Below are 24,948 nucleotides of genomic sequence, written 5' to 3' on the forward strand. Positions count from 1 at the left end.
ATGTTTCCAAAAAAGGGAAATGATGAATACAATGAATCAGAACCCTCAAAGTGACTCACCAAGTATCATAAACACTCTAGACCCCGAAGAATTCAAGAGGCAAGGCTACATGATGATTGATTTTCTAGCTGATTATATCAGAAATGTTAACAATTATCCAGTTTTAAGTAGAGTAGAACCTGGTTATCTTAGAAAAAAATTACCAGCTTCTGCTCCATCTAGTGCTGAACCAATTGAATCCATACTTAAAGATGTGCAAGAGCATATCATCCCTGGCATCACACATTGGCTAAGTCCTAATTATTATGGCTACTTCCCTAGTAGTGGTAGCATAGCAGGGTTCATAGGTGAGATGCTAAGCACTGGATTCAATGTGGTTGGATTCAATTGGTTGTCATCACCAGCTGCAACTGAGCTTGAAACTATTGTCATGGATTGGCTTGGACAAGTCTTAATGCTCCCCAAAACGTTTCTTTTCTCTAGTAGTGGTGGAGGGGTTATATTAGGGACTACTTGTGAGGCCATTTTGTGCACTTTAGTGGCTGCAAGAGAGAAAAAGCTTTGTCAAGTTGGGAGGGAAAACATTGGAAAACTTGTTGTGTATGGCTCTGATCAAACACACAGTGCACTTCAAAAAGCGGCTCAAATTGCTGGCATCCATCCAAGAAATTTCAGAGCCATCAAAACCAAGAGGTCAAATTGTTTTGCTCTGTCTCCTGATTCTCTTCTCTCCACCGTTCTTTTGGATGTGGAAAAAGGGTTGATTCCTTGTTTCCTATGTGCCACTGTTGGCACAACTGCAATAGCAGCCATTGATCCTATAGGGTCATTGTGTAATGTGGCAAAGGACTATGGAATTTGGGTCCATGTTGATGCTGCTTATGCTGGTTCAGTTTGTATTTGCCCTGAGTTTAGATATTGCATTAATGGGGTTGAAGAGGCAAACTCTTTTAGCCTCAATGCTCATAAATGGTTTTTGACTAATTTAGCATGTTGTTGCCTTTGGGTGAAAGATCACACTGCCCTTACAAAATCCTTGTCAGCAAATCCTCAATTTTTGAGGAACAAAGCTTCTGAATCAAAGCAAGTTATTGATTACAAGGATTGGCAGATACCCTTGAGTAGGAAATTTAATTCCCTTAAATTATGGCTTGTTCTTAGAAGCTATGGTGTTAACAACCTTAGGAACTTTTTGAGAAATCATGTGCAGATGGCCAAAACCTTTGAAAGGCTTGTGAGGTTGGATAAGAGGTTTGAGATTTTTGTGCCAAGAAAATTCTCTTTGGTTTGCTTTAGGATTTCACCATCAGCAATTGCTAATGGAGTGTCCAATGCTACTGAAGCTTGCTATAATGGGAAACTAATGAATGATCAACATTGGGTTAATGCTGTTAATCTTAAATTGCTTGATTCAATTAATAGTTCTGGCAAAGCATACATGACCCATGGTGAAGTTGAGGGGGCTTTTGTGATTAGATGTGCTATTGGTGCAACCTTAACAGAGGAACACCATGTGATTATGGCATGGAAGTTGGTGCAGGAGCATGCAAATTCCCTGTTTGGTAGCTTCTATAATTAATTGTACTTCCACATAGTTTATCTTATCTCCTATTACAAATTTAATTTAATTTAATAACACAGTGCTACTTGGCATGAAAGCACTTGGTAAACATTTTTGTTTCTTCTAGCATTGTTCCATGTAATTCTTTGATCTTTGATGACTTAACGAGCTTGACACATCCTATGCCACCAATTCACCTAATATCTTTGGCTTATGTGTTCTATGAGAACTCCACTAATATCATATGAATTTCATTTAGATAAAATTTAGGTATATATATATATATGGATCGGATCTTTTTATACCTAAGTCTAAAACTTTTATACATAATTTTAACTATTCATCTAACTTATATCTAACGGCTACATTTTATAACACCATTTGACTTATACTCAATTTTTCTCTCCTACTAACCTTATTCTGCTTCAAACAACACAAGTTAACACTTTTATAATAAATTTACACAAATAGTATAACTTATTAATTTATTGGTATTTTATTTTATAAAAAATATATAAATAATTTAATAATCAAAAAATAAAATTTTATATTCTATAAATAATTATATATAATAAAATTATTTAAATAATAATTTAAAAATAATTTAATATAGTTTTGTAATTACAAATAGTATATTTAAAATTTAAAACTTTTTCGTTTAAAATCATTCTTTGATATATAAATTTTTAATTGTTCTCTTAGATTAAAAACATACTATTTGTAATTACAAAACTATATTAAATTATTTTTAAATTATTATTTAAAATAATTTAATTATATATAATTATTTATAGAATATAAAATTTTATTTTTTGATTATTAAATGATTTGTGTATTTTTATAAAATAAAATACCAATAAATTAATAAGTCATTACTATTTGTGTAGGTTTATTACAAAGGTATTAGCTTGTGTTATTTAAAGCAAAATACTAGTAATAGAAAGAAATAAAGTGTCAGAAGAGAGAAATAAGAAGTGAGAGTAGTAAATTAATAAATTATAGCACATTAAATAAGGTTAGTGAGAGAGAGAAGTTGAGTATAAGTCAAATAGTGTTATAAAATGTAGTCATTAGATGTAAGTTAGATGAATGATTAAGATTAAATGTAAGAGTTTTGAATTTACACTACTAGTGTAAAAAGATCCTGTCTTATATACATATTTTAATTAATTAACAATATAAAAACTCTTACACTTAATTTGAGCATTTTATTTTACTTAAATCTAACAGCTAGTGAAGTAATAAATTATAACTAACTATTAGATTTAATTTAAATAAAAGACTTAAATTAAGTGTAAGAATTTTTAGACTTACACTTATGTAAAAAGATCATGCCCATATATATATTTTAATTAATTAACAGTATAAAAACTTTTATATTAAGAGTGCGTCAAAATTAAAGGCTTAAAAAAATTATAAACTTTTGTTGGATATATTTTTTCTGCTTAAATAAAGGTATAGCTAGATAACAACCTCTATTGGAATTGGTGACTGAATTACTTATTGAAAGAGATTTAGCACATTCGAAGCCAAAACATTTTCTAACCAAATAAATGAAGTATTTCCCATAAATTTGTCATTACAGATGTGGATGAACAAAAGTGAGAATAGGACAGCTTTCTAATCAGTGCAACAACTACAAGTAATATCCGATCTATAATGATACGCCCTGCTATTTTTCTTTTTTCATTTATTGCATCTACACCATGAAACATGTCTGTCATCAAGTCCAAAAATGCATCTGTTCAAGTCAGATTTTCACATTGCAAGTTTATATTAAATATTTATATTTCTTTCTTTTATAATAGACATTAAATAAGCATGATTTTACCTAAATGTCTAACATATAAGGATTAATTTACACGTTAAAATTATGTAAAAATCTAACGCAGAAGGATTAATTTCCCAATATTAATAATTCCACTGTCAAATACATATATCTATGGGTACATTTGAATAAGTTTTGAAAAAAGAAATCTATCTATATATGGACTGTGTCCATATCTGTATCTATGTCTAGATATATAGATTGTAGGACAAATTGTTGGCTTAGTTTATCCTTATGCTATTTATCCATTCCTGAAATGCAGTTCGTATGAAATATTGTTGCCTTAACCCACTTTATGTGGGCTGCAAGATATTCCTATTATAGTCCATGTATTTGAAATTTCATTTACATATTTCTATAATTAAATGTTGAAATATTAATTTTAAATAATTTAATTTACTTACATTAAGCAACTTAAATTGTTTTCATTAGAATATTCAAAATTATTTGCTGCTTAAAATAATGTTTAAATAGATTATAGTAGTTGATTATGATAATTTTATATGTGTGGGTTAATTTGACATGTATAAGCTGGGTTAAATCGAGTCAAATCAAGTGATCATTTTTTAAACCTTCTTTTGTTGGCCTAACCTATATGCTACATTGAGTTATTTAAATTGACCTAAAAAGAATGGACCTTTTTAATCTCCTCTTTTCAAAAGTTCTAATCTGTCTTTGCGTTCCATATTTTGTTGAATGAAAAATATTTATTAATGAGAACTTTTATGTCTCTCTATTTTTAATGAATATATACAATCCTTTTAAGTGTCAAACAATCCCCAAAGATACATTGAATATATACTCATTGTATCGTAATTAAAGCATAAGAACTTCCTCCCTACATTGAATTTAGAAAATAAGAAAATGTATAAGGAAAACATAGAGAGGTACTTTATTTTTATTTGAAGCATGTGAATTTAATTTATATTAAGGATGCATATACTTTTATTTTCTTACAATATCAAACATTTTCATTTGAATAATTGTCTATAAATTGGAAATGCAAGTGGTCCCCCCAAAGTATAAAATTTTCTTTGTCGGGTTTAATTCCGTGCGTGATAAATATCAATTATAAACTTATTGTAGTTAGTGTTTATATATGACTGTGTTATTTTTCAAACATAATGTGTTAGTATCCAACTTATCTAATATAATGTAACCTCTAAATACTTGTCTTTGTTTGGCAAAAAAGGGGGGAGGGGGGGACCACAATAGAAAAACGAAATAAAGAATATTGTTCCATAAACAAATTTAAAATTTACAAATAACTTTTATCCAAACAAGAAAAAAAATTATTAAAAAAGTGATTTTTTATTGTATGTATATATGTGCTTCTTTTTTTCTTCTTTTTCTTCACAAAGCTCAAGTTAAAAAGACTTTTCAGTTGTTGAATGGTTTAATCAAAATAAAAATAAAAATACATCTATTTTGGGTCTCACCCATATAGTCAAACTCATAAATTAGATGTTATTATTATTATTTTTTATCTTCTATTCATCTATTGGGACCATTCAGCAACCATAGATGATTTCTTTATTCTACAAACTTCACAATAAGTTTATCCTATTGCAAATATATATGGAGCTGCATTATTCAAGATTGAAAACTTGTAAACTTGTATTAGATGCATGTGGTAAGTGTTGCAAATACTTCATAGCTGGAACTGATTATATTAGAAATTACAAATGATTTTGGGTTAAAACTAAAATTAATATGTTAATAAGCCAACTCCATGGATTGAGGAAATGATGAAGTCTTTCTGGACTGATGAGTATCTTTTCTTGCAATAATCCGCATTCTTATCTCCATAATGACAGCAATAGTAACTAAGATTGATAGAGTAACCCCATATGCAAGAAACCACTTTGATCCTTCCCCTCCTAAATGGAGTCCATAAAAGCTATTAATCACTGCAAATATAATCAAAATCCTCCCCACATTATGATGATACCAATTCCAGTACTTCCGTATCTTCGATTCCGGTCCTGGACGTAATATTATGGCTAATACCTATGAAATCAAATCATAAGCATTAGTGAAAATTAATATACTGTTATCAAATTACAAGCTGTAAAAATAGTCGTTCTAAAGACAAATTAACCTGGAGGAATCCAAGGACGATGATGAAGATTGCTATATTTTTGTGAAGAGTCACTTTGGCATTGAGTTTCTTAGATAAGGCCAAGCCACAAAAAATTCCAATTACGCCGGCAACAAAGCCGAATGCTTGAATGGAAGCATGTAAATAAAACCAAATGGGGTCCCATTGCTTGAAGTAGCGAGCAATTATGGATCCTATCATCATTAGAATGCTCAATCCCGCAATGTTCAGAACACCATGGCTTCTTCGAAGTTTTAGGTTAGAAATTTCACTAATTGTTCCTGTTGCAAAATTACTCGGTTCAGATTCAATCACGTTACACATGATGTCACAGGATAAATTAATGAAATAAACTTATTAAATAAATAACTTGTGATTTTATTTTATTTTGTTTAATTCAGCAACAAAGTTTTAATGGAAATTATTTGTTTTAATTTGATTCGATAGCCTCATGAAAAGAATATAAAATTTTTATGCAAGTTTTATCCTAAACAGATATAGAGAGATAATTAATCATATATGGCCGGTCGTTCAATTTGTAATTAACAATTCCAACTTCCCAATTGCACCAAGTCCATAAGTGCTCTCCCTGTATAATATAGGATCTCCCCCTTTGAACATAATCAAATTAATTAATTAATTAATTAGTCTTTATTTATTATAAATTTTCAAACAGGTTCTTGAAGTTCAAAAACTATAAATGAGGTCCCTCACTGAATATTCTTACAATGACACAATTGAAAAAGTTTAAAAAATAATAAGTCCTACGTTAGTGAATTAATAATAAGTTAAAAAATATATATAAATAAGAGGATTACATAGTTAAATTATATATTCAGGTCTGATAAAAAAAAAGTGAGCTTCAAACTTTAGGGTGTGTTTGGAATTAATAACTGATTATTTAAGCAACCATTTATAATTTTTAAACTGTAAATAACTATTTAAACCTTTTGTAAATATGCTAAAACCTGCAGATTTAAACATTTCTGCATATATGGTGTAACGCTTAACTATATATTATGAACAAACTAATTAAAACTTGCTCCACTAACCTTTTGAATAATCTATAGTGATGGATATCTCATCTCTATGTTTGTCCAAGGCATAGTGTGGATCATCAGGATATTGACCGTTGGGTCCAATGGCAAATAAGAGATGAGTAGAAGGTTGGGTGGTTTTCAATTGGAAGATCATGTACACTAGTGAAGTAGCAGCTGGAACAAGTGATGCATTCATGACATAAAGGTCACCTTCATCTGGAATCACTTGGTCTTGTGATGTTCCCTTCAGATCATACATTTTCATGCCCCCAGCACCTGGTGAAGGCATCCACCCCACAATTGCAGAAGAACCCTTCATGCCTCCATCTTTGGAGAACCCAATAGCCGCATAAGCATTTATGTTGGAAGGGAATGACAATATAAAGCTCCACACATCTGATGAAGCCTTAGCATACTGTTCGCCATTCACATAATGATAATAATATTATTAATAATCAATAGTCAGAAACAATCAGTTAATTAGTTCTTCATTAACACATTATAATTCAGCTTATAAATCAAATGATCAAATTAGTGTGAAGTGTACGTACTTCACAAAATACATGCTATGGATTTTGGAAATTTTTATTCTGTCTTTTAGAGGAGTTAATTGCATTTTTTTTTTCATCAAGACAGTGAAATACAGTTTTTGTGGGCAATCCTTAACCATGTGCAACAGTTAAGTTGCTACTTTCATAATTTTATTTTTTTTAAAGTTATTTCAATAAATTATTCGTTGCAGCATATTAGACAGCTTTTTTCAAGTTATTCGTCCAAGAAGTCAAATATGTGGTATATTTCATTTTTTTAATAAAAAAAACTATTTGTATATACTTGAACTCAGTTTTAAAAGATGGAATTAACCACAATATTGAGCGTAAAAATAATCTCTACTTAAGATTACTTAAATTTATCCTCTTTAACTAGACAAGAACCACATGCATTGGATTGCCCATTTGATGAAATACAGAGTTTTTTCAAAGTGCACTTAAGCTATCATACACAAAAAAAAAAAAAAAAAAAACCACACACACACGCATACTCTAAGGATGAAATTGTGAGTGCCCCAAACAGAACTGCACAGAAGTGAAGTGGTATCAAAAGGAATAGGTTGTTGAAGTTGCACCAAATTAGAGGCACACGAATCTTGAGAAGTTGCAAGTGTTGAAGAACTATAGAGGATAATGAGCAACACTATTCGGCAAAGGTGCGTTAGCTTCATTTTTTGTGTGGAAAGCGATGAAATCTAAAGATAGTGCAAGTAGCTAGATAAGAAGTACAATTAATTATCTTCAGTTTTATAGAGAAAAATAATTAATGTTTAATTATCCTTGGAATTAACGTGCTGGTTTTGGCAATTGGCATTGCCGGATAGAAAAGAACATGGCCAACCCAACAAACTGCGTACGATGTTTCCTTCTAGAAAATTAATAAAAAAATATTAGCACTTATGAGTTAAAAGAAAGTTACTCTGTTGTAACTAATGTCTGCTAGCAAACTACTTCACTGTATGTTAATTAAGTAAAAATATTAAGGAAACATAAGCCAGAGAGACCTGAATCAATGTGACTTGAATTTCTGCCGTTGAATTGATATAAAATAATAGTTTTGACTTTTGTATATCACTTTTTTAATAATATTTTTACATAATTTTAATTATCTTTATGTATAATAGTGTGACTCATTCATAATTTTTGCATGGAAGATCCATAGCTATGTGAATTTTGCATACGAACTAATTGTATTGTGCAGAAAATATGATGTAAAAAGAATATAGGAACAATGTTTGAAACTGATATGTTCTAAAATATAAGTTGATTATAATTTATCTAACATGTTACATTTAACTACTTCAACAAAAATGTTTGGATTTTAATTTTTACTGACAATTCTTTATTGGTAAGTTATTTACAAAGCAGTGAAAATTTTAACTTAATCTTATGACGTTAATTAAAATGCCACAATTTTCTGCCAAAAAGACAATCCTGAAACAAAAGCTTTGGTTTCACAGTGACAGGATCAGCCTGGAATGTTTTGCCATGTAATTGTAAAAAATGGCAATTTTTTTCTTGTTTGTACCACAGGTTTTCGTTACCAAAAAAAATTCTTCTTTCGAATATCTAATGAGAAAAATCCCTCTTGCTTGTATTCAAAACTATCGTTTAAGTTAGAACAATCCTGCATCAGATAATTCAAGCACTTGATGGTCAGCAAAAATTTCAAATACGTAGACAGGGCTTGTTACTTATTAACTGAATTGCTTATGCTCTCTCCACTTCTTTCTTTGGCTACTTCTCTCAATATGTCATTTACCTGTCTTTCTATTTTTGTATGCAAACATGCATCAAATATATCTCTAAACTGTTAGTAAGAGTAATCTTTTTCAATATAACAAGATTACTGAGTTGGATACAATTCTTTCCAATATTTCGATAAAACTTTTTCTATGCACATTTGATCCAATATAACGTGTCTTACTAAGTTTCATTTTCTCAGGATCAGCTCTTCAGTGTTTGATTCTCTTTTGTTCTCCAGACATTCCCTGCTTCATGTGAATCTTGATCATAAAGATTAGGGAAACTATAATGGGTTAGATGTAATTACCAAAATCATGAATGGCAGTGTGTGCCCAAATCACAAGTGGGCTAGATATGGTACTTTAAAATATAGATTCATGCAGTTTTCTTGACCAAAGTGCTGCTTACTGAATACCATGGTCGAATTGACAAGAAAATTACTATCCACTATTTGCTTCACACTTCTTTGCACTTATTTTATGATAGGCATGATCTCATTCTCTTCATCGTCAAAACTATTGTCCCATAAGTGAGTTCATGTTCATTTAGCATAGAACATGAGTTTGATGTGAAAGAATATGTAACCAGAGTATTAATTCGCATTTTTATTACATTTCCATGAGGATTCCCATTAACTTGATAATGGTTGTTTCATTCTTTTCATTTTTAGTACTTGTATATGGCTAGAAATATCTTATTTTTCTCTTTTGCGTTTATTGTTTCACATCAATTTCAACATGTATCAGGACACATGCTTAATGATTGTGAAGTGGCATAAAGGAGACAAAAACAAAACAATTTGTTGAAGCCTTGTCTTCAAAGGAAAGAGGCATAATTAAGATATATGTTTAATATAAAATTAATTCATTTCCAATCCTTTGTGGCACAATAAGTTTACAAATAAAATTGAAGAGCTTCCAAAAATAAAAAGCAGAGATGAAACAAAACAATTTCTATAAGGGAAAGAATTTAGTCTGTACTGCACAGTCTAGTCTCAAAAATAACAGCGATGGAGAGTAATATGGCAAGAACAATTCCATAACCTATATTCCAACCCCTTCCTTCCTTTCCTAATTGGATTCCGTAGAAAATGTTAGCTATGGCTAATATAATCAAAATTCTCCCCATGCTATGATGGTATAAATTCCAATACTTTCTCTCTTTTGATTCCTTCTTTGGTCGACCAAGTAAAGCCATTATCTACAATACCAAATACACCAAATTAAAGACATTAACAAACTAGGTTGCTCTCGATAAACAGTACCTAAAAGTTATTATATAGGAGTTCGATTATTTTTACCAATTCATCGGTCAATTTAAGTTCTAAAATTGTGAGAAATAAATTTAGCCTCTAATTTTAAGAAACATAAGTTACTTTAGTCCATCTATTTAATTATATTTAAGATTAAAAATGAGTATATGGGTCAGGTCTTTAAATGGACTGGACAAGATTGGCACGCAAAATTAACGGTTCAAGAAATTGGCAGTCTTCGACTGCCTCATTTTGGGTTTCAGGTTACTGGCCCGACTTGTTTAGCTAAAAATAATATAAAAAAGAAAAAGAGAAACTTAAAAAAATAAATAAATATATATATATATATATATAGTTAAATATTTATATCATTTAATAATTTTTTATAAAATATGATGTTAAATAATTAAACTGTTAATTTAAATGTAAATCAACTTTGTAAAATTTTATAGGAAAATTATATTAAAAAATATTTTTTTTTAAATAAAATTGATGAGGGAATTAAACGAAATGAGACAAAAAAATTAAGACTTGCGTTCAAACAAACATTTTTTTTATTAGTGTTAGCCCACTCGATCCGCAAGTTAAACGGACTCACCCACAAATTTGAGCCCAAATACACAGATCTACTCAACATTACAATATATATCAATTGATTTGACTCATGACGCATATCAAACTAGACAAACACTATAAAGTCAAGGAAATATTTTTTTGTGGTGTTGAAAGATTAAATTGATCAATGATGTCAATTTTAATGCTCAATTTTTTTTTTGGTACAAATTTTCAATAATTAATTTGATACTACTTTTAGTATCAAGAACCAATTCAGCCGATCATATACTAATTTTAGGTATACATTATCGATGTTATTTTACTACGTATCATATATACATCAAAAGATAGGGTATATGAAAACGTGTTTTGGATAAAGCGCAAAATGATCAAATTAAAGGTTAGAAAAATACCTGGAGGCAACCAAGAACGAGAATGATGATTCCTAGAGCCTTGTGAAGACTAACATCAATATGAAGTTGATTATTCAAGACAAACCCAGTAATTACACCAATTACTCCGAGAACAAAACCCAAGGATTGAACTGAAGCATGAAAATAAAACCAAAATGGATCCCATTCCTTGAAGTAGCGAGCAACTATTGCTCCCATTATGATTAAGATGCCCCATCCCAAAATATTCAACACTCCATGGATTTTTTTCAGGTTCATGCTTGGGTTTTCTAATGCACCTGAACCTGTTTAAAAAAAAAATCATAAACAAACCTTATGAATGCCCTCCAAAATTATAATTAGAATTATAAATACGACTACTATATATATTCATGATGAATATCCACATGTAGAACAAAATGTCATGCCTTAGGCCAAGTTCAATATTACACTGGGAATGACTAAGCGTGTGTTAGAAATTGCGTTTCATTAATAAAATACGTATGTATGACATGTTACATAGTGTAGTTTTTGCATCAACGTGAATATATATTCAAACACACAATAAAATTGTATCACACATCACAAGAACTATCATATTGGAAATTTTCTTATGCAGCAGTTCTTAATCATTAACCAACTTAGAAAATTACTATGATATGATTATTGTAGCTACCGTATTAGAGATTTTCTAATACTTACATAATTTTATAATCACTGTAAATTTTTATGACTTAATTCGTAAGTTGACTTAAACTGCCACATTATTTAATAAAGAACATTTACTTAAATAAAAGAGAGAGAGAAAAAAAACTATAACATGTGGGTTTGGTTTGGTAGAGGGTCGAGTCAGATTTTACATTTCAACTTAATTATTCTTACTAGCATAAAGATGAGAAAAGAATGTCCTCTCAACAACCACAAACCACTGCCCAGGTCTAGTTTTGATAGTGAGCATGGGCCATATGTTTGGTCATATGATCATGTGCCAAAATCAACAAAACCAAAAGGTCAACAATAGAATAATCCTCATTGGACAACTTGCTTTCGAAATCTCTTGTTTTTCATTGTCCCTTTGTCATGCAGATAGAATCGCAAAGCAATCACCTACTCCATAGGGCTTCAACTTTCTCTAGTCGAGTATACCTTTAAATAGATGTCTATTTTTCATATCTGATTAGTCGGATTTACTTATTTCATGTCTTTTTCTCTCTCACTAAAGAGTAGTAGGAGAGTTTTGAGAGTATATTCCACGCCCAACAAACCAGTCCTTCGTTGAAAATGAATATTTATATCTTTACACAAATTTAGGGCTAGGCGAACGCTTGTGTAAATTTAGCAAATTTTAAGATGAAGTTTTCAATAATAATAATATATTAAAAATTAGTGTAATCATTATTATCTTTCAAGTTTTCAGCATATATAATTATTATATTTTATTTAACAATTTTTCAATCGATAGTAAGGTTTGTCCATTTAATATTGTTTGAAACATTATTGTTGGTCTTAAAGGAATATTTTATCAATTTAGTGTTGAATAATTTAATCAATTAACGATATATAATATGATTAAGTTAATTATGATTTAAATTATGTTTCTTTAATATTCATTCATTTGAATATAAATATTTTTTTCAGTTCATCATAGATATTAAAGTTTTGCATTCAATACTTATTATTTTAAATACACAGTAAGATATATAGGTGAGTAATGATATATATTTTTTAACATTATTATGTATAGAATCAGTTTATGAATTATTAAAAAAAGTGTTATTAAATATTAAGAAAGGATAAGAAGTCATGAAATAAATTTTAATGAAAAGATTCACTTTTTTTTGTTTATTTTATAAAAAAATAAATTCATGTAGAACTAAAAAATTAATACAGACAATGGAAAAAAAAAACAAGACATTCACATAAACTAAACTCTCCAAAGTAAAAACAATGATGCTAACCTAGTAACTTTCTGTTATAACTTTATATAGAAGATTGTTGCTTTATTATCTTTTTCTTGTTTGAAAAAATTAAAGTGTAATACACCATCTTTTAAATTTAAGGTGAACAATTTACTTTATAGATTAAAATAAGAAGTTATAATTATTGATTGAAAAATTACCTACCAATATTTAAATGATTACATAATTTATTATATTAATTGTAAACAATTACAACTATTCATTTTAGATAAATTAAATCATAAGAGGAGAGACTTTTTTAATTAGAACATATTTAATTATTTATAATAAATTGTTCTTATTTATTAAAAAACAAATTTTTAAAATATTTCTAATTAATAAAATTATTTTTTAATAGTCTAAAAGCAAAGGTAAAAATTTAAATAAAATTTTTCCTCTCATTTATTTTTTTTTCCTAGATAATTATACCGAATTATTTAGCACAGATAAAAGGTGAAACACGCACACATGTACATATATGCATGGGTTCATTTGACAAACCTGTAGCGTAATTCAACGTAATGGAAACTTTGTCCTGATGCTGTGTTAATGAAAAACTCGGTGCGGAGGGGAAGATACCGTTAGGACCAAAGGCATAAATCAAGCGAGACAGAGGGTGGTTGGTTTGTAGCTGAAAGGCCATGTACAAACGTGAGGACTGTGATGTAATCAACGTTGACTTTGTGAGAACTTGTAAGTTTCCTCTATCTGGCACTACTTGGTTTGGTGTGGCTCCTGCTAGATAATACTGCTTCATGCCTCCACCAGCTCCACTGGATGAGATCCACCCCACTATGGCACTTGAACCCACCATGCCTCCATTGGGAGAGAACCCCATTGCTATGTAAGAATTTGGATTTGGTGCTGAGAGAATGAAGCTCCATATGTTTGGAGAAGTTTGAGAATACTGCATTGTTATTTTATGGATATATATACGGTTAGTTCGTTTGATGTTAATATATGATAAGGGGGTCATAATTAAACTCTGGTTTTAACTTAGGGAACATTTCGAAAGCTTATTTGAACTTATATAGTGACATATGATCATTTTTTAATGAGTTTCATATGATCAAATTTATAAATAAGTTACTTTGATTAGAAAAACAAGCGTTTAATTAAATTGTCATTTAAATGCGTCGTTAATCTTGAAATGGGATCCAAAGAATAACAAAGTTATAATTCATGCTATTGTGATCCTGCAAGGGTTGATGTTAGAAATGTTAATGAATAAAACTGGTTAAGTTCAAGGAGAGTGCACTTACTCTAAGGATGTATCCTTGTGCATTCCAAACAGGAAGACAAATGAGATTGGCTGTGTCGAAGAGGAGAGGAACACTGAGGTTTAAGTTGGAGCCACAGGAATCTGCTTGTGAACTAGTTCCACCTCCTTGAGAAGAACTTCCATCCCCTTGTGAACTTCCAATGTTGGCTGAAGCATGGAAAGAAATTGTGAAGATGAGGACTGCTACAGATGCCTTCATTTCTCTCTATTGTTTATGCTTGTGTGTTTGCAAACGTATTGTGAGATTTTTTAAATTAAGAAAGACGTATTGTTATTTGATTAATAAAGGAAAGGGAATGATTGTTACTAGCAATGGTATTGTTTGCAGTGTATCAATAATCTTGGCCATGTTCGATTAAGTAGATTAGGTGGAAGGCAGGCTAACTTAAACCATTAGTATATATCCTTTCATGCACAATAAAAGAATTTAATAGGTATCCTTTAATTTAGATAAACCACTAGTATCTGATATTAGAGCATTTAATTTGAGATTTCAAATTTAGAAACCCCCCCCCCCCCCTTCTTAAAGATGTCAACCCTAATTCACTAATTGTTCGACTTTTTTTTTCTTCTCTTGGGTCAGTAACCTAAGTGTACCCAAAAGTTTGAAGTTTATATCATAAATTATTTAAGTGTTTTAGTTTGAGAACAATCCTAATTAAATTGGTATACCCGCAGCGCCGTACATATGTACGTGTGTAAAGCTCTTGAACAAATAAATAAATCCTATTTCATTCCCCTGCATTAGAAGTGGCCGAAGATGATAACAATAATTAGTGTCCTTTTCTGATCAGTCATATAGAATGATGATATGATTTTTTTTAATTAAACTGCATGATAATTTATTAATGGATGCTATCATTGTTATAATCTAAATCTTCTTAGGGGAGCTAAATTACCTCGAAGCAAGTATCATGTACGCTATTTTTTGGTATTATGAAGATGGCCTTTAACTTGGTCTAACGAGAGCATTTTATGATATAAAGTCAGCTATTAACCTTATATAATTAAGTTTATAAATTAAATATATTTTGATTAATAGAATAGGATAATCATTTAATATTTCTGAAAATGTAATTAAATGTAAATTAAATTTTTGTTTTAATTTTGAAAATTTCTTTTATTGAAATTACTATAAAGAAATAGTTAATAATATTTTCAAAGTTACTTCTGTATTTGATAAAACATAATACTTTAAGTAGTGATTTGATTTCTATATTTATAATATTTTAAATTCTAAAAATAAATACTGAAACTAAAGGTTTCAGTATATATAGACCCCATAAAAGTGGGACCCTAAGCTAGAGCAGGCCCTGTTCCAGAATCAGGTTGCTTCAAACGAACTCGATCCGGTTGTTATTCAATAACTTCGAAGTCAGAACATTACAAAAAAGTATGCTCGGAATCTATCTTAGACTAAAGAGTAATGTTACCCAAACCGGTTGTCGGCTGTTTTTCCTCTCTCCGTGTCACAGTCCCGAAAAGACAACTCAGTTTAAAGAAGTGGAAGTGCGTTGGTTCTGTTTTAACTTTTAACTTGTTCTCTGTGTTTGTGCAGTTCAAATTATGCGTGCGCATTGGGATGTAAAATCTACAAGGATCCCTTGTGAACAGTAGGTCCATTCACTATTCATCCTTCTCTGCTTGTTCTTTTGGATTTTATTATTTTTGATAAAAACACCTCACCCTCTTTGTACATGCACAACCAAAAAATTATCTAGGTGAATGAATTCTTAATAGTAAGCCGTCAATATTCAACCACAGACATAATGACCTATAATGATGTGTACTTGACCATTAGCCACTAATCATTTTTATGTTTACCTTGCATTATAGAGAATTGAAAGCAAGAAAAGAAAAACAGATATTCTATCAGTGCTAGTTAACTTCGTTGCTCAAGCTACTCTTTTCTGTTTTTGGTTTACAAAAAAGCCAAACTATAGCTTAGTTATAATTCACCCAGTTGTAATGAAAATAGTCACAACTGTTTTCATCTTCATAGCCAATTAATTATCCAATTGTCTGTCCTTTAAATAGCGAATTACAATCATTTTTATGACTATTAAGAAGGAGGTGAATTCAAGAAACCGCAGCTAAAATAGTAAATTTGTGCTAACCTTTTGAGTAGTCTATTCTTGTGGAAACCTTGTCTAGGTGTTTTGTGAGTGTATAACTTGGGGGTGCGGGGAATAAACCAGTGGATCCAGTCGCAAATATCAGCCAGGACAAAGGTTCGGTAGTTTCTAACTGAAACACCATATACAGTCGAGAGGACTGTAAAGTGATGAAGGTTGAATTGGCTATAACCTGCAGGTTACCTTTATCAGGAACCACCTGATTTGGTGTAATCCCACCAAGATAATACTGCTTTATCCCTCCACTGGCTCCTCTAGATGCCACCCACCCTACCATGGCACTTGAACCCACCATGCCACCGCTAACTGAGAACCCCATAGCTATGTAAGAATTTGTGTCTGGGGTTGAGAGAATGAAGCTCCAAATGTTTGCGGAGGTCTGAACATACTGCAAATGCAAAATTCACGCATATAATTAGTATACAAGGTGCTGTTGGAATAAGAACATATATGTGATGAAATTGAAATATGGTGCGCTTACTCTGAGGATGAATCCTTGAGCATCCCATACAGAAAGACAGTGAAGATCTGTTGTATCAAAGGGGACAGGAACTTTGAGGTTTAGAGTGCTGGTACACGAGTCGGCTTCTGGGCTTGCCAGGAAGAAAGGACCAAGAAAAGCAATTATGAAGAGAAGTCTTAGAGATGCCTTCATTTGTCTCTATTATTAGTGGTGTGGATGTGTCAGTTTGAAAAATGTGATAAGCACGAGAAAGATTTATTGGATGTTTAGTAGTCTTACTGTTCTTAGTGAAACTGGACTTACTATTCTTATTGAAGCTGAAAAGGGCAAAAAGAAAACGATGCAATGATTGTCATATTGTAACTAACATGGTGCAGGGGGGGCATTCTCAATTATGATCACTGATTAAAAAAACGAAGATTGAAGTACATCAAAGATTGAAAAAAAAAAGGGTAAACTGTATAACACAAATGCCGATTTTTTGCTAATGACTGAAGTTGTACTCGTAGTGTTTCACGTACCTAATTAATTAAAGACAATACGTAAGGCAAATATATGTAACGAGCGGAGATGTAGGCATAGTATATAATGATGATATTAAGGAAAAATATATACTCGCAATTCCTTATGATACAACATATCCATTATACAGTTGTACATTCCTTCAATAATAAGGAAAATGATAAAACCCACAAATACATCACTTCAGTTTTCTGGATAAACTTTAGCAGGTCTAGATTTCAACCCAAATGTCTTCTTCACTTACATGTGTGTCTCCAATTGATAAATGGTACAGCATCCAAACAAATTTATTCATGTGGCTTTGTCCAATCGCAAGGTTAAATTTACAAAAGGTACAGTGCCATCACCTTAAAGAGCTGCGTCATCAAAGACCCGCCTTTGAAGTCCATCATGCCCTACAGATGCAGAGATGATTATTAAATTGATAAATTGCAATCGATTCTTCTAATCCAACGTAATGATTATTGTTTCACACAATGTTGGGCGAAATTCAAAAAAAATTTAAAAAATCATATTAAAAACTATGGTCAAACCAAAGAGTTGACAAAAAAAAAAAAAAAAAAACAGAAATTTCATCAACTAAGAAACTTAACAATAAGCAGTAAAATAGACAGCCATAAAATAGCAGCATACTACCAACTACGGACTACCTAGACTGAAGCCAAGTCACCAGCTGCTCCTCCTGCTAAAGGAAAGATCCCCTTACCAATCACCTATAATCGATCTATTTTCCACAATATGATTTTGAATTTAAGGTAAATTTATGTAGCAACTAAGTTAAACACCATCTCAGTATCCCAGACATCTATAAGATGCATCGATATAGGAATCTCCTGTTTGACATATCAATTGTTTGTCCCCTTACACTTCTGGGTTTTTTTTTGCCTGTGTAGGGTTAAATCAAAGACATTTTATTCGTATGGGGTTGTTTGACGAAAAATTTCCTGGCTAGGGTGATTTGTGAGTGTTGTAAAAAATGTTAGCGACACATGATCAAGTATCGGCTGAAAGAATGCCAACACAGGTGGCAGACCCGATTTCTGAAAGCGGTTCGAATTGAACTGCTCTCTTAAATGACTTTTGAGAGCGGTTCGAATTGAACTGCTCTCTTCAATGGACTTTTGAGAGCGGTTCAATTCGAACCGCTCTCTAAAATGGACTTTTGATTATTTTCCTATTTTTCTCTTTCCCTTTTTTTTGTTTTTTACATGCATAAAATTTTAATTTATTATTATTGATTAAAATCATTTAAATAACTACAAACTTTTTAAAATATTCAAATGTCTAAATTAATATTGATTTAATATTTTTATTTTCAGTCATTTATATTTTAAAATAATATTTTCAATTTTATTTAACTTACATTGCTTATATATTCATCTTTATTTCACTTAATTCCGTATATTTGACTCTAATTTTTTTTAATTAATCTAATTTATAATTATTTGATGCATAACTATATTTTAATCTTTCACAATTTTAATTTATTTACTATTTCTTATTTATGTGACATAACATTTGTTGAAATATTATTACAAATTTAACAACTGCAGATTCTTATAATATAAATTTATTAATTAATGTTTTTCATTCTTATTATTTCAATTTTATTTTGTTATTCATAATTTTATATTTTATTAACCTTATAATAATAATCACACATAATTTTTTCTCATATATTTATTCAATTTAATTCTTTTATATTTCTTATTTAATTATTTTTTACATAAGTAACAAGAAAATTATATATTTTAATTCAACTATTTTTTTATTTTCCTATTTTTCTATTTTTCTATATTCCTATTTTTTACATGCATAACAAAATCACTATAAATATAAATTTTTACTAACCTCATTTAAGAGAGCGGTTTGAAAGTAACCGCTCTCAGAAGTCGGGTCTGGCACTTGTCGGCATTCTTTCAGCTGATACTTGATCATGTGTCGCCAACATTTTTTACGACACTCACAAATCACCCTAGCCAGGGAATTTTTCGTCAAACAACCCCATACGGATAAAATGTCTTTGATTTAACCCTACACAGGCAAAAAACCCCACTTCTGGGCACCTGTTTACCATTTACCATAGGCATCCTCCTCAGCACTGAGATTCACACTCAAAGCCACTATGATTGAGCTAGTGGTGAGGGATTAGAGTAGTTTGCGGATGTCATACGTTCAAACCTCCATAATGATATTACACCAACAAAAAAAAATTCCCCATTCTGCTAGTTATTTTCAGCCAGGTGATCTACTAGAGAGGGTAAGGATCCTGGCACAGTTGGAGAGAGACAAACTTGTTTTAAAGTAATATTTTTATCCCCACACAGTTTTTTGGCAACTTAGTGGTTTTATACCCAGGACTGCTTCAAGGTTGTCAATATCCCGGATTTGCAAAGATTGGGAAGCCTTGTTTTATATTTAGTTCACTACATGGTGAATTGAGCCTTATTTGCAGGATTTCTTATCAGTATCGCATTCACAACCCTAGTTGTATTTTTTTTTTATCCCTTTAATGAAATTTCTTCTGTCATACAAAGGCAAAAAATGTTTTCTTTCTCATTATAACACACAGTAGAATGTTGGTGGAAAAGTGATATCAAGCTTCTTGCTTAGATGATCCAAAATAACAAAGGAGCCATATGTATAAATCAGTTCACAATCTGCATGTTGAAGCGTACATGCTACTAGCAATTAAATAAATAAATAATAAGACACAGCCATATGAATAAATCAATCTGCAACCACCTATTGTTTATCAAATGTCAATACTCAGTAGTTAATCAATATTAAATTAATCTAAACAAACCCCATGCCTACGGTCAACCAGTTTCAGATTTACCCACAAAGTTCAAGACTATTTTAACGTTTCTAAAATATCCTTCATTATATGCTAACTAGAATGGACTACAGACCAGTTTCTTACTTCTTCCTTAATCCATCGTTCACTAATATGTAACTTTTAGCAAGTTAGTTTGGTGGTCAAGAGCAACTGAAACAGCAATACAGCTATACTGGCATAAAGATGAAACAGTAGTGAACTTACGTGCTGATACGAGTTCAGGCAAGCGAACATATTTGGGACAAGATCCTTTTGAAGTAACCATGTCAATTTTAATGTTAGGTCCAACAGCGCAATCTCGTGGCTGCAAACAACAGACAATATTCAAGAGTAATAATGGCCAAATAAATAGGATGCCGTGAAATCATAGAACTAATATAGCATTCTAAAGCACAAGGCTGTGGGGATTCACTCACGATGCCCTTGAAAACATATGGATATTCCATCTTATTGCTTATAATTCTATTTTCATATCAACAACATTTCTTCTCTTTTATATATGTTTAAAATTTGTAATTTTTCTTCTTTCATTATCAAAATATGAGAGACGCAAACATGTGTGAATCAATGATTGGGATGTCTCTGCAGATTTTCGTTTGTTTTGTCTTTTTTCTACTTCTGTCTTTTATTTTTTATTCTTTTAATAGGGAATGGTACCACATCAAGGTTGAAGCAATTGGCAATGCAATTTAAACCAAATTTGCTATACCAGTTAGGATTCTCTCATAATGTCCATGAAAAACCAGTGGGGTATTCCTTCATTTTCCAAAAATAAACCAAATTCCCAAACTATTTATAGATTTCAAGTCAAATGCCACAGTCATACAGGTCTAGAACATCTCAGTTATCTCAAATTCTCGATTATTACATAATACGTATAGGTCTTACGCAGTATTATTTCAACTCTGATCTGACCAGAAAGTACAATAGTTGAAAATACCAGCTACAGCAGGCTGAACTAATTAGGTCAATTGATATCTAAATAAAGTCAATCATCTACAGAGAATAAAGACAAATATCTGCAAATATTTTAGTTTCCTATGTGCTGAATATATTAGAGTAGAGAAGATTTCAAACCTTGAAGTCCTTATAAAAGCATAGGCGAAGTTCCTCAATAGAATCTTTTGAGCAAACTATTAAAGGAGATGCATGAAAAGCATTCTCAATGGCAGAGATAATGCCTCCAAGGGGATACTTCTCTGTATTAGACGGAACATATCCAGCATCATTTAGAACACTCTGTAAAAATGTTGAAAAACACAATAATGAGAGTATGTCCCAATGTATGTGCGGGCAAGCATCAGGTCTTTACAAAGGTTTTGCAAATACAATTGGGAGTCAGTAAGAAAATAGAATTATCTCCAAACCAATTTAGCACTTTACAAAGATTGAGAACCCGTCAGCAAGATTTTTAAGCCCTCAATAGATAAGATGGTGTGCCAAGTTAACAACAAAATTTTAGTATAAACTCTCTTAAATGCAGACCTGCTATCACAGGCCAACCTAGAATCCCTATAAAGTTTCACTATCAAGAATATTCGCAAAGCCAAATGAATTACAAGTTGACTAAATCATTAATCAACAGGAGGAAAAATAAAGGTTAACTAATTCCTCAATCAACATACAAATCTTGTCAATTGGAGGGGGAATCACAGGTTGACTAATCAGTTTTATTAGTTTCTTTGGGTGGTGGGAGAGGGCAAGATAATGGTAAAAAAAATAAAGTATCATGGTACAAAAAATTTCTGGTACAAAAAAATTTACGCTCCTACAAACTTACCGTAACATTATATTTGAAGTAGACATTCAGCGTTGTCAGGAAATAATCATATTCATTCCGAATCACAGGATAAGAGCATGTGCCATGTTTCTCTGCAAGTGAAATTGCAATAGTAGAAATTTGGAATATTAGTACAAGAAAACCATAAGATTTGGCCTCAAACAAAATATAAAAATAAAATAAACAATAAGAAATTCTGCAACTAATAAAAATATATTTGAAATTTTGAACACTTCGTTCTTTTCCAATTGCTGAATAGAACCAACTCTATCCACCACATGTACCGGATTTTAGGAAAACATCACTATTACTCTCAAGCAAAGTAATGAACAAACTCATTAAATCATGTAAGCAAGCAAAAGCTAAAAAAGATTATTACCCCACTGCCAATGCGTGCCGGATGATATAGTTCCAGAAGAACAATTGAAAAAAAGAAAGTTAGATTCCATAAAAATTTAAGGTTGAATAAGAAATTAATTAATTTCCAATGACCACCTCGTGAGCCCAAAATGAACCTTTCCCACCATGGCACGTTGATGGCGAGCTACAGCTCAATGACGGCCAATATTGCTCTAAAGCATTAGTCAAAGTCGATATCTACACAGAAGATGAAACAATAGTAGAAATGGATAGCTAATGCAAGTAAGTTAATAGAAGACACAAATTTCGTATAAAAAAAGTAGCAGTAATACAACCAAATTACAAACAAAAACCATTGAAAAAATTAAATATATTGCCATTTTCAACAGCAAAAAGAAAAGTGTTCTGGCTTTCTTCAATTAATTGTTAATATTTTTTCATTAATTATCTAGTAATACAAAAAGGAATTAGTAGAAATTTCCAGTATAACTGTGGAAGGTAATTCACTTTCATTCTTTGCAAAATTTCTCAGTCACAGCATGAAAACCAGTAAATGTGATTTGTCATCGAATGGCTTGCAAATTAATGGTGTGGATTGTGGAATTGTACCTCTTTGGGATTAAAACTAGGCCCAGAGCAACAGGCTGGCCAGGTTCCATCATTATAGTCAGCCCAGAGTCCATCTATTATACAGCAGATAGAACATGTTAAGCCACTTGTTCCAAGAATCTCCATACTCAGAAAAGACAGCAAGGAGATCAATACACCCTTTAACGCCAAAACAGATTTTATTTTCTACAAACAAAACAGTCTAAAAACAAAAATTGAGATGGGAAGAAATGAGAGTTAAAAGGATTGATGAAAGGAAATAAAAACTGAAAAGTCAAGCTTTTAAGCTAACTTCTCAATGAGCTCAAAACAATCAGGCAGAATTTTAAAATACTTTTTTCCTGAACCCGACAATGGCTTCACAACTCAGGAGGAGAGATTAACTCACGGAACAGCCGAGGCATGTTTTAAAATTAATGATAAACATGGAGGAATCTCTTAAGCCTTATACACATAAGGAGTGCCCAACCTAAAAGACCAGTGCATTAAGCAGGAGAACCTCAAGGATTAAGTACCATATTGAACATTTTATTTTACTTAATGTGGGTATTATAACCATTCGACAACCGTAACAACAATAACTCATGCAAAACCGAAACCTCATACTCACGTATAGTGAAAATTGTTGGAGAATTGGAGCTGAAATCAGAAACGCAAATATGTCAGTCTCATAGTCATATATATAAAATATCCATTTCACATTACAAGGATAAAAGATCAGGAAAAAGTTACGGAATCCTTCATTCACATAATCAACGACAACCAACAAAAATGAGATTCCACTTAGGTATGAATAAAATAACTAAACCTAAGAATCAAGTAGGTTCACCGACTAGCACGATCAAATTAACTTGGTAAAAATGAGCTCCAAAATATAAAAATAAAAACAATAATTGAAAAAAATGAAGCATAATGCTATATCATTACCCTCTGCAGCAAGCATTAGAGGAACAGCAATGGCTGGTGCGATGACAGTAAGTGCCAGGCCATTGCAACGCCAACACGAAATAATCAAACTCTCGCTGAGACCTCAATCCTTCTCCTTCCAACTCCACCACCGAGGCACGTGCCGGAGATGGTGTGGCCGTGAACACAATCACGGCCAGCACCAGCCATAGGCATAGCCACGGAGGAAGAGAAGTGAAAGAAGGCATGGTTGGGTTCAATCCAGATTTCAATTGCGTGTGGCGTTTTTGCCTTTGCAGAGTGCAAAATCAATAAATAATAAGGGAATGGAGAAAATTAAGATAGAAGTTAGTTGCAAAAGTACATTTCGAAATTAATTGCATCGATCTCGAGCTAAGCACGTACTAAATTAAACTGCAATCATTATCCGCATAATCAAAAATCTTAGCATATTCTTTAGACCCGTTGTCAAAGTTTATTCGCTTAAATATATTTTTGGATAAATATGCAATTTTTTTGCTATAAATACTAGCATATTCCGATATTCGTTAGACATTTAGACAAGTTGTTATAAATATAGTAGTTAGGTTTGATTTTAGTGTTTTTCAAAGACTAAACCCTCATTTTTTTCAATAATTTCAACCTTTGCTTACGTTATGTTATATCTATTGTTTTAATAATTTGAAAATTGCCAGTAGTTATTTTTTATGTGAAAAAAAATTGGAGAGAGTAATAAAAGAATTAGGAGGATATATATAGAATACAGCAAAATTCTACTTTAAAGAATTATTAGAAAGATAAGTAAAATTATGTAACAAAACTTTGTTCCATAATTGTTGGATGACATTTTTTAAATAATTATTAACTTGACATAGGTAAATATACATGTAATCTTACCATTAAATAGGGACAACGATCAATTTTTACAATTTTTTTTTTAACCAAAACCAAGTGAAAAAGAATAACTAAGAGCAAATTAATTTTATTTATGGAGATATAAAAAAGTATTCAAGCTAAAATAAATTATAAAACCTAAATTATAACCTTTTAAATGAATGATCCAGAGAA

At 31.2% G+C, this 24,948-nt stretch overlaps 4 protein-coding genes across 5 annotated transcripts; 1 reads left to right on the forward strand and 3 right to left on the reverse strand.

The window, feature by feature from the left end:
- The first annotated feature begins 6 nt into the window (after nucleotides 1-6).
- Nucleotides 7-1,661, forward strand: LOC113851345 (tyrosine decarboxylase 1-like). The gene has a single exon (XM_027481808.1). It carries the CDS (start codon nucleotides 20-22, stop codon nucleotides 1,577-1,579), a length of 1,560 nt encoding a protein of 519 aa, XP_027337609.1. The 5' UTR covers nucleotides 7-19; the 3' UTR covers nucleotides 1,580-1,661.
- Nucleotides 1,662-5,105: 3,444 nt separating this feature from the next.
- On the reverse strand, nucleotides 5,106-7,752 carry LOC113851090 (cytochrome b561 and DOMON domain-containing protein At3g07570). The gene is made up of 4 exons (XM_027481575.1): nucleotides 7,573-7,752; nucleotides 6,543-6,945; nucleotides 5,491-5,771; nucleotides 5,106-5,399 (listed from the first exon to the last, which is right to left on the reverse strand). Exons 1-4 carry the CDS (start codon nucleotides 7,750-7,752, stop codon nucleotides 5,106-5,108), a joined length of 1,158 nt encoding a protein of 385 aa, XP_027337376.1.
- Nucleotides 7,753-9,739: 1,987 nt separating this feature from the next.
- Nucleotides 9,740-17,128, reverse strand: LOC113849756 (cytochrome b561 and DOMON domain-containing protein At3g07570-like). Its single transcript, XM_027479896.1, has 6 exons — nucleotides 16,883-17,128; nucleotides 16,384-16,789; nucleotides 14,247-14,413; nucleotides 13,486-13,891; nucleotides 11,048-11,331; nucleotides 9,740-10,027 (listed from the first exon to the last, which is right to left on the reverse strand). Exons 1-6 carry the CDS (start codon nucleotides 17,054-17,056, stop codon nucleotides 9,797-9,799), a joined length of 1,668 nt encoding a protein of 555 aa, XP_027335697.1. The 5' UTR covers nucleotides 17,057-17,128; the 3' UTR covers nucleotides 9,740-9,796.
- Nucleotides 17,129-17,427: 299 nt separating this feature from the next.
- LOC113849757 (ribonuclease 2) lies at nucleotides 17,428-24,331 on the reverse strand. Of its 2 annotated transcripts, XR_003502138.1 has the most exons (10): nucleotides 23,902-24,261; nucleotides 23,585-23,613; nucleotides 22,975-23,048; nucleotides 22,501-22,602; nucleotides 22,385-22,388; nucleotides 22,006-22,097; nucleotides 21,303-21,464; nucleotides 20,430-20,529; nucleotides 19,238-20,046; nucleotides 17,428-17,781 (listed from the first exon to the last, which is right to left on the reverse strand). XR_003502138.1 is itself a non-coding variant. In XM_027479897.1 (9 exons), exons 1-9 carry the CDS (start codon nucleotides 24,126-24,128, stop codon nucleotides 17,735-17,737), a joined length of 837 nt encoding a protein of 278 aa, XP_027335698.1. In that variant the 5' UTR covers nucleotides 24,129-24,331; the 3' UTR covers nucleotides 17,428-17,734. The 2 variants fall into 2 exon arrangements, 1 of the variants encoding a protein (XP_027335698.1); XM_027479897.1 differs by lacking the exon at nucleotides 19,238-20,046 and having other exon boundaries at nucleotides 23,902-24,331.
- Between the last annotated feature and the right edge of the window lie 617 nt (nucleotides 24,332-24,948).

This window comes from Abrus precatorius, unplaced genomic scaffold (genome assembly GCF_003935025.1).
Source record: "Abrus precatorius isolate BTA unplaced genomic scaffold, Abrus_2018 Scaffold9, whole genome shotgun sequence".
NCBI lineage: Eukaryota > Viridiplantae > Streptophyta > Magnoliopsida > Fabales > Fabaceae > Abrus > Abrus precatorius.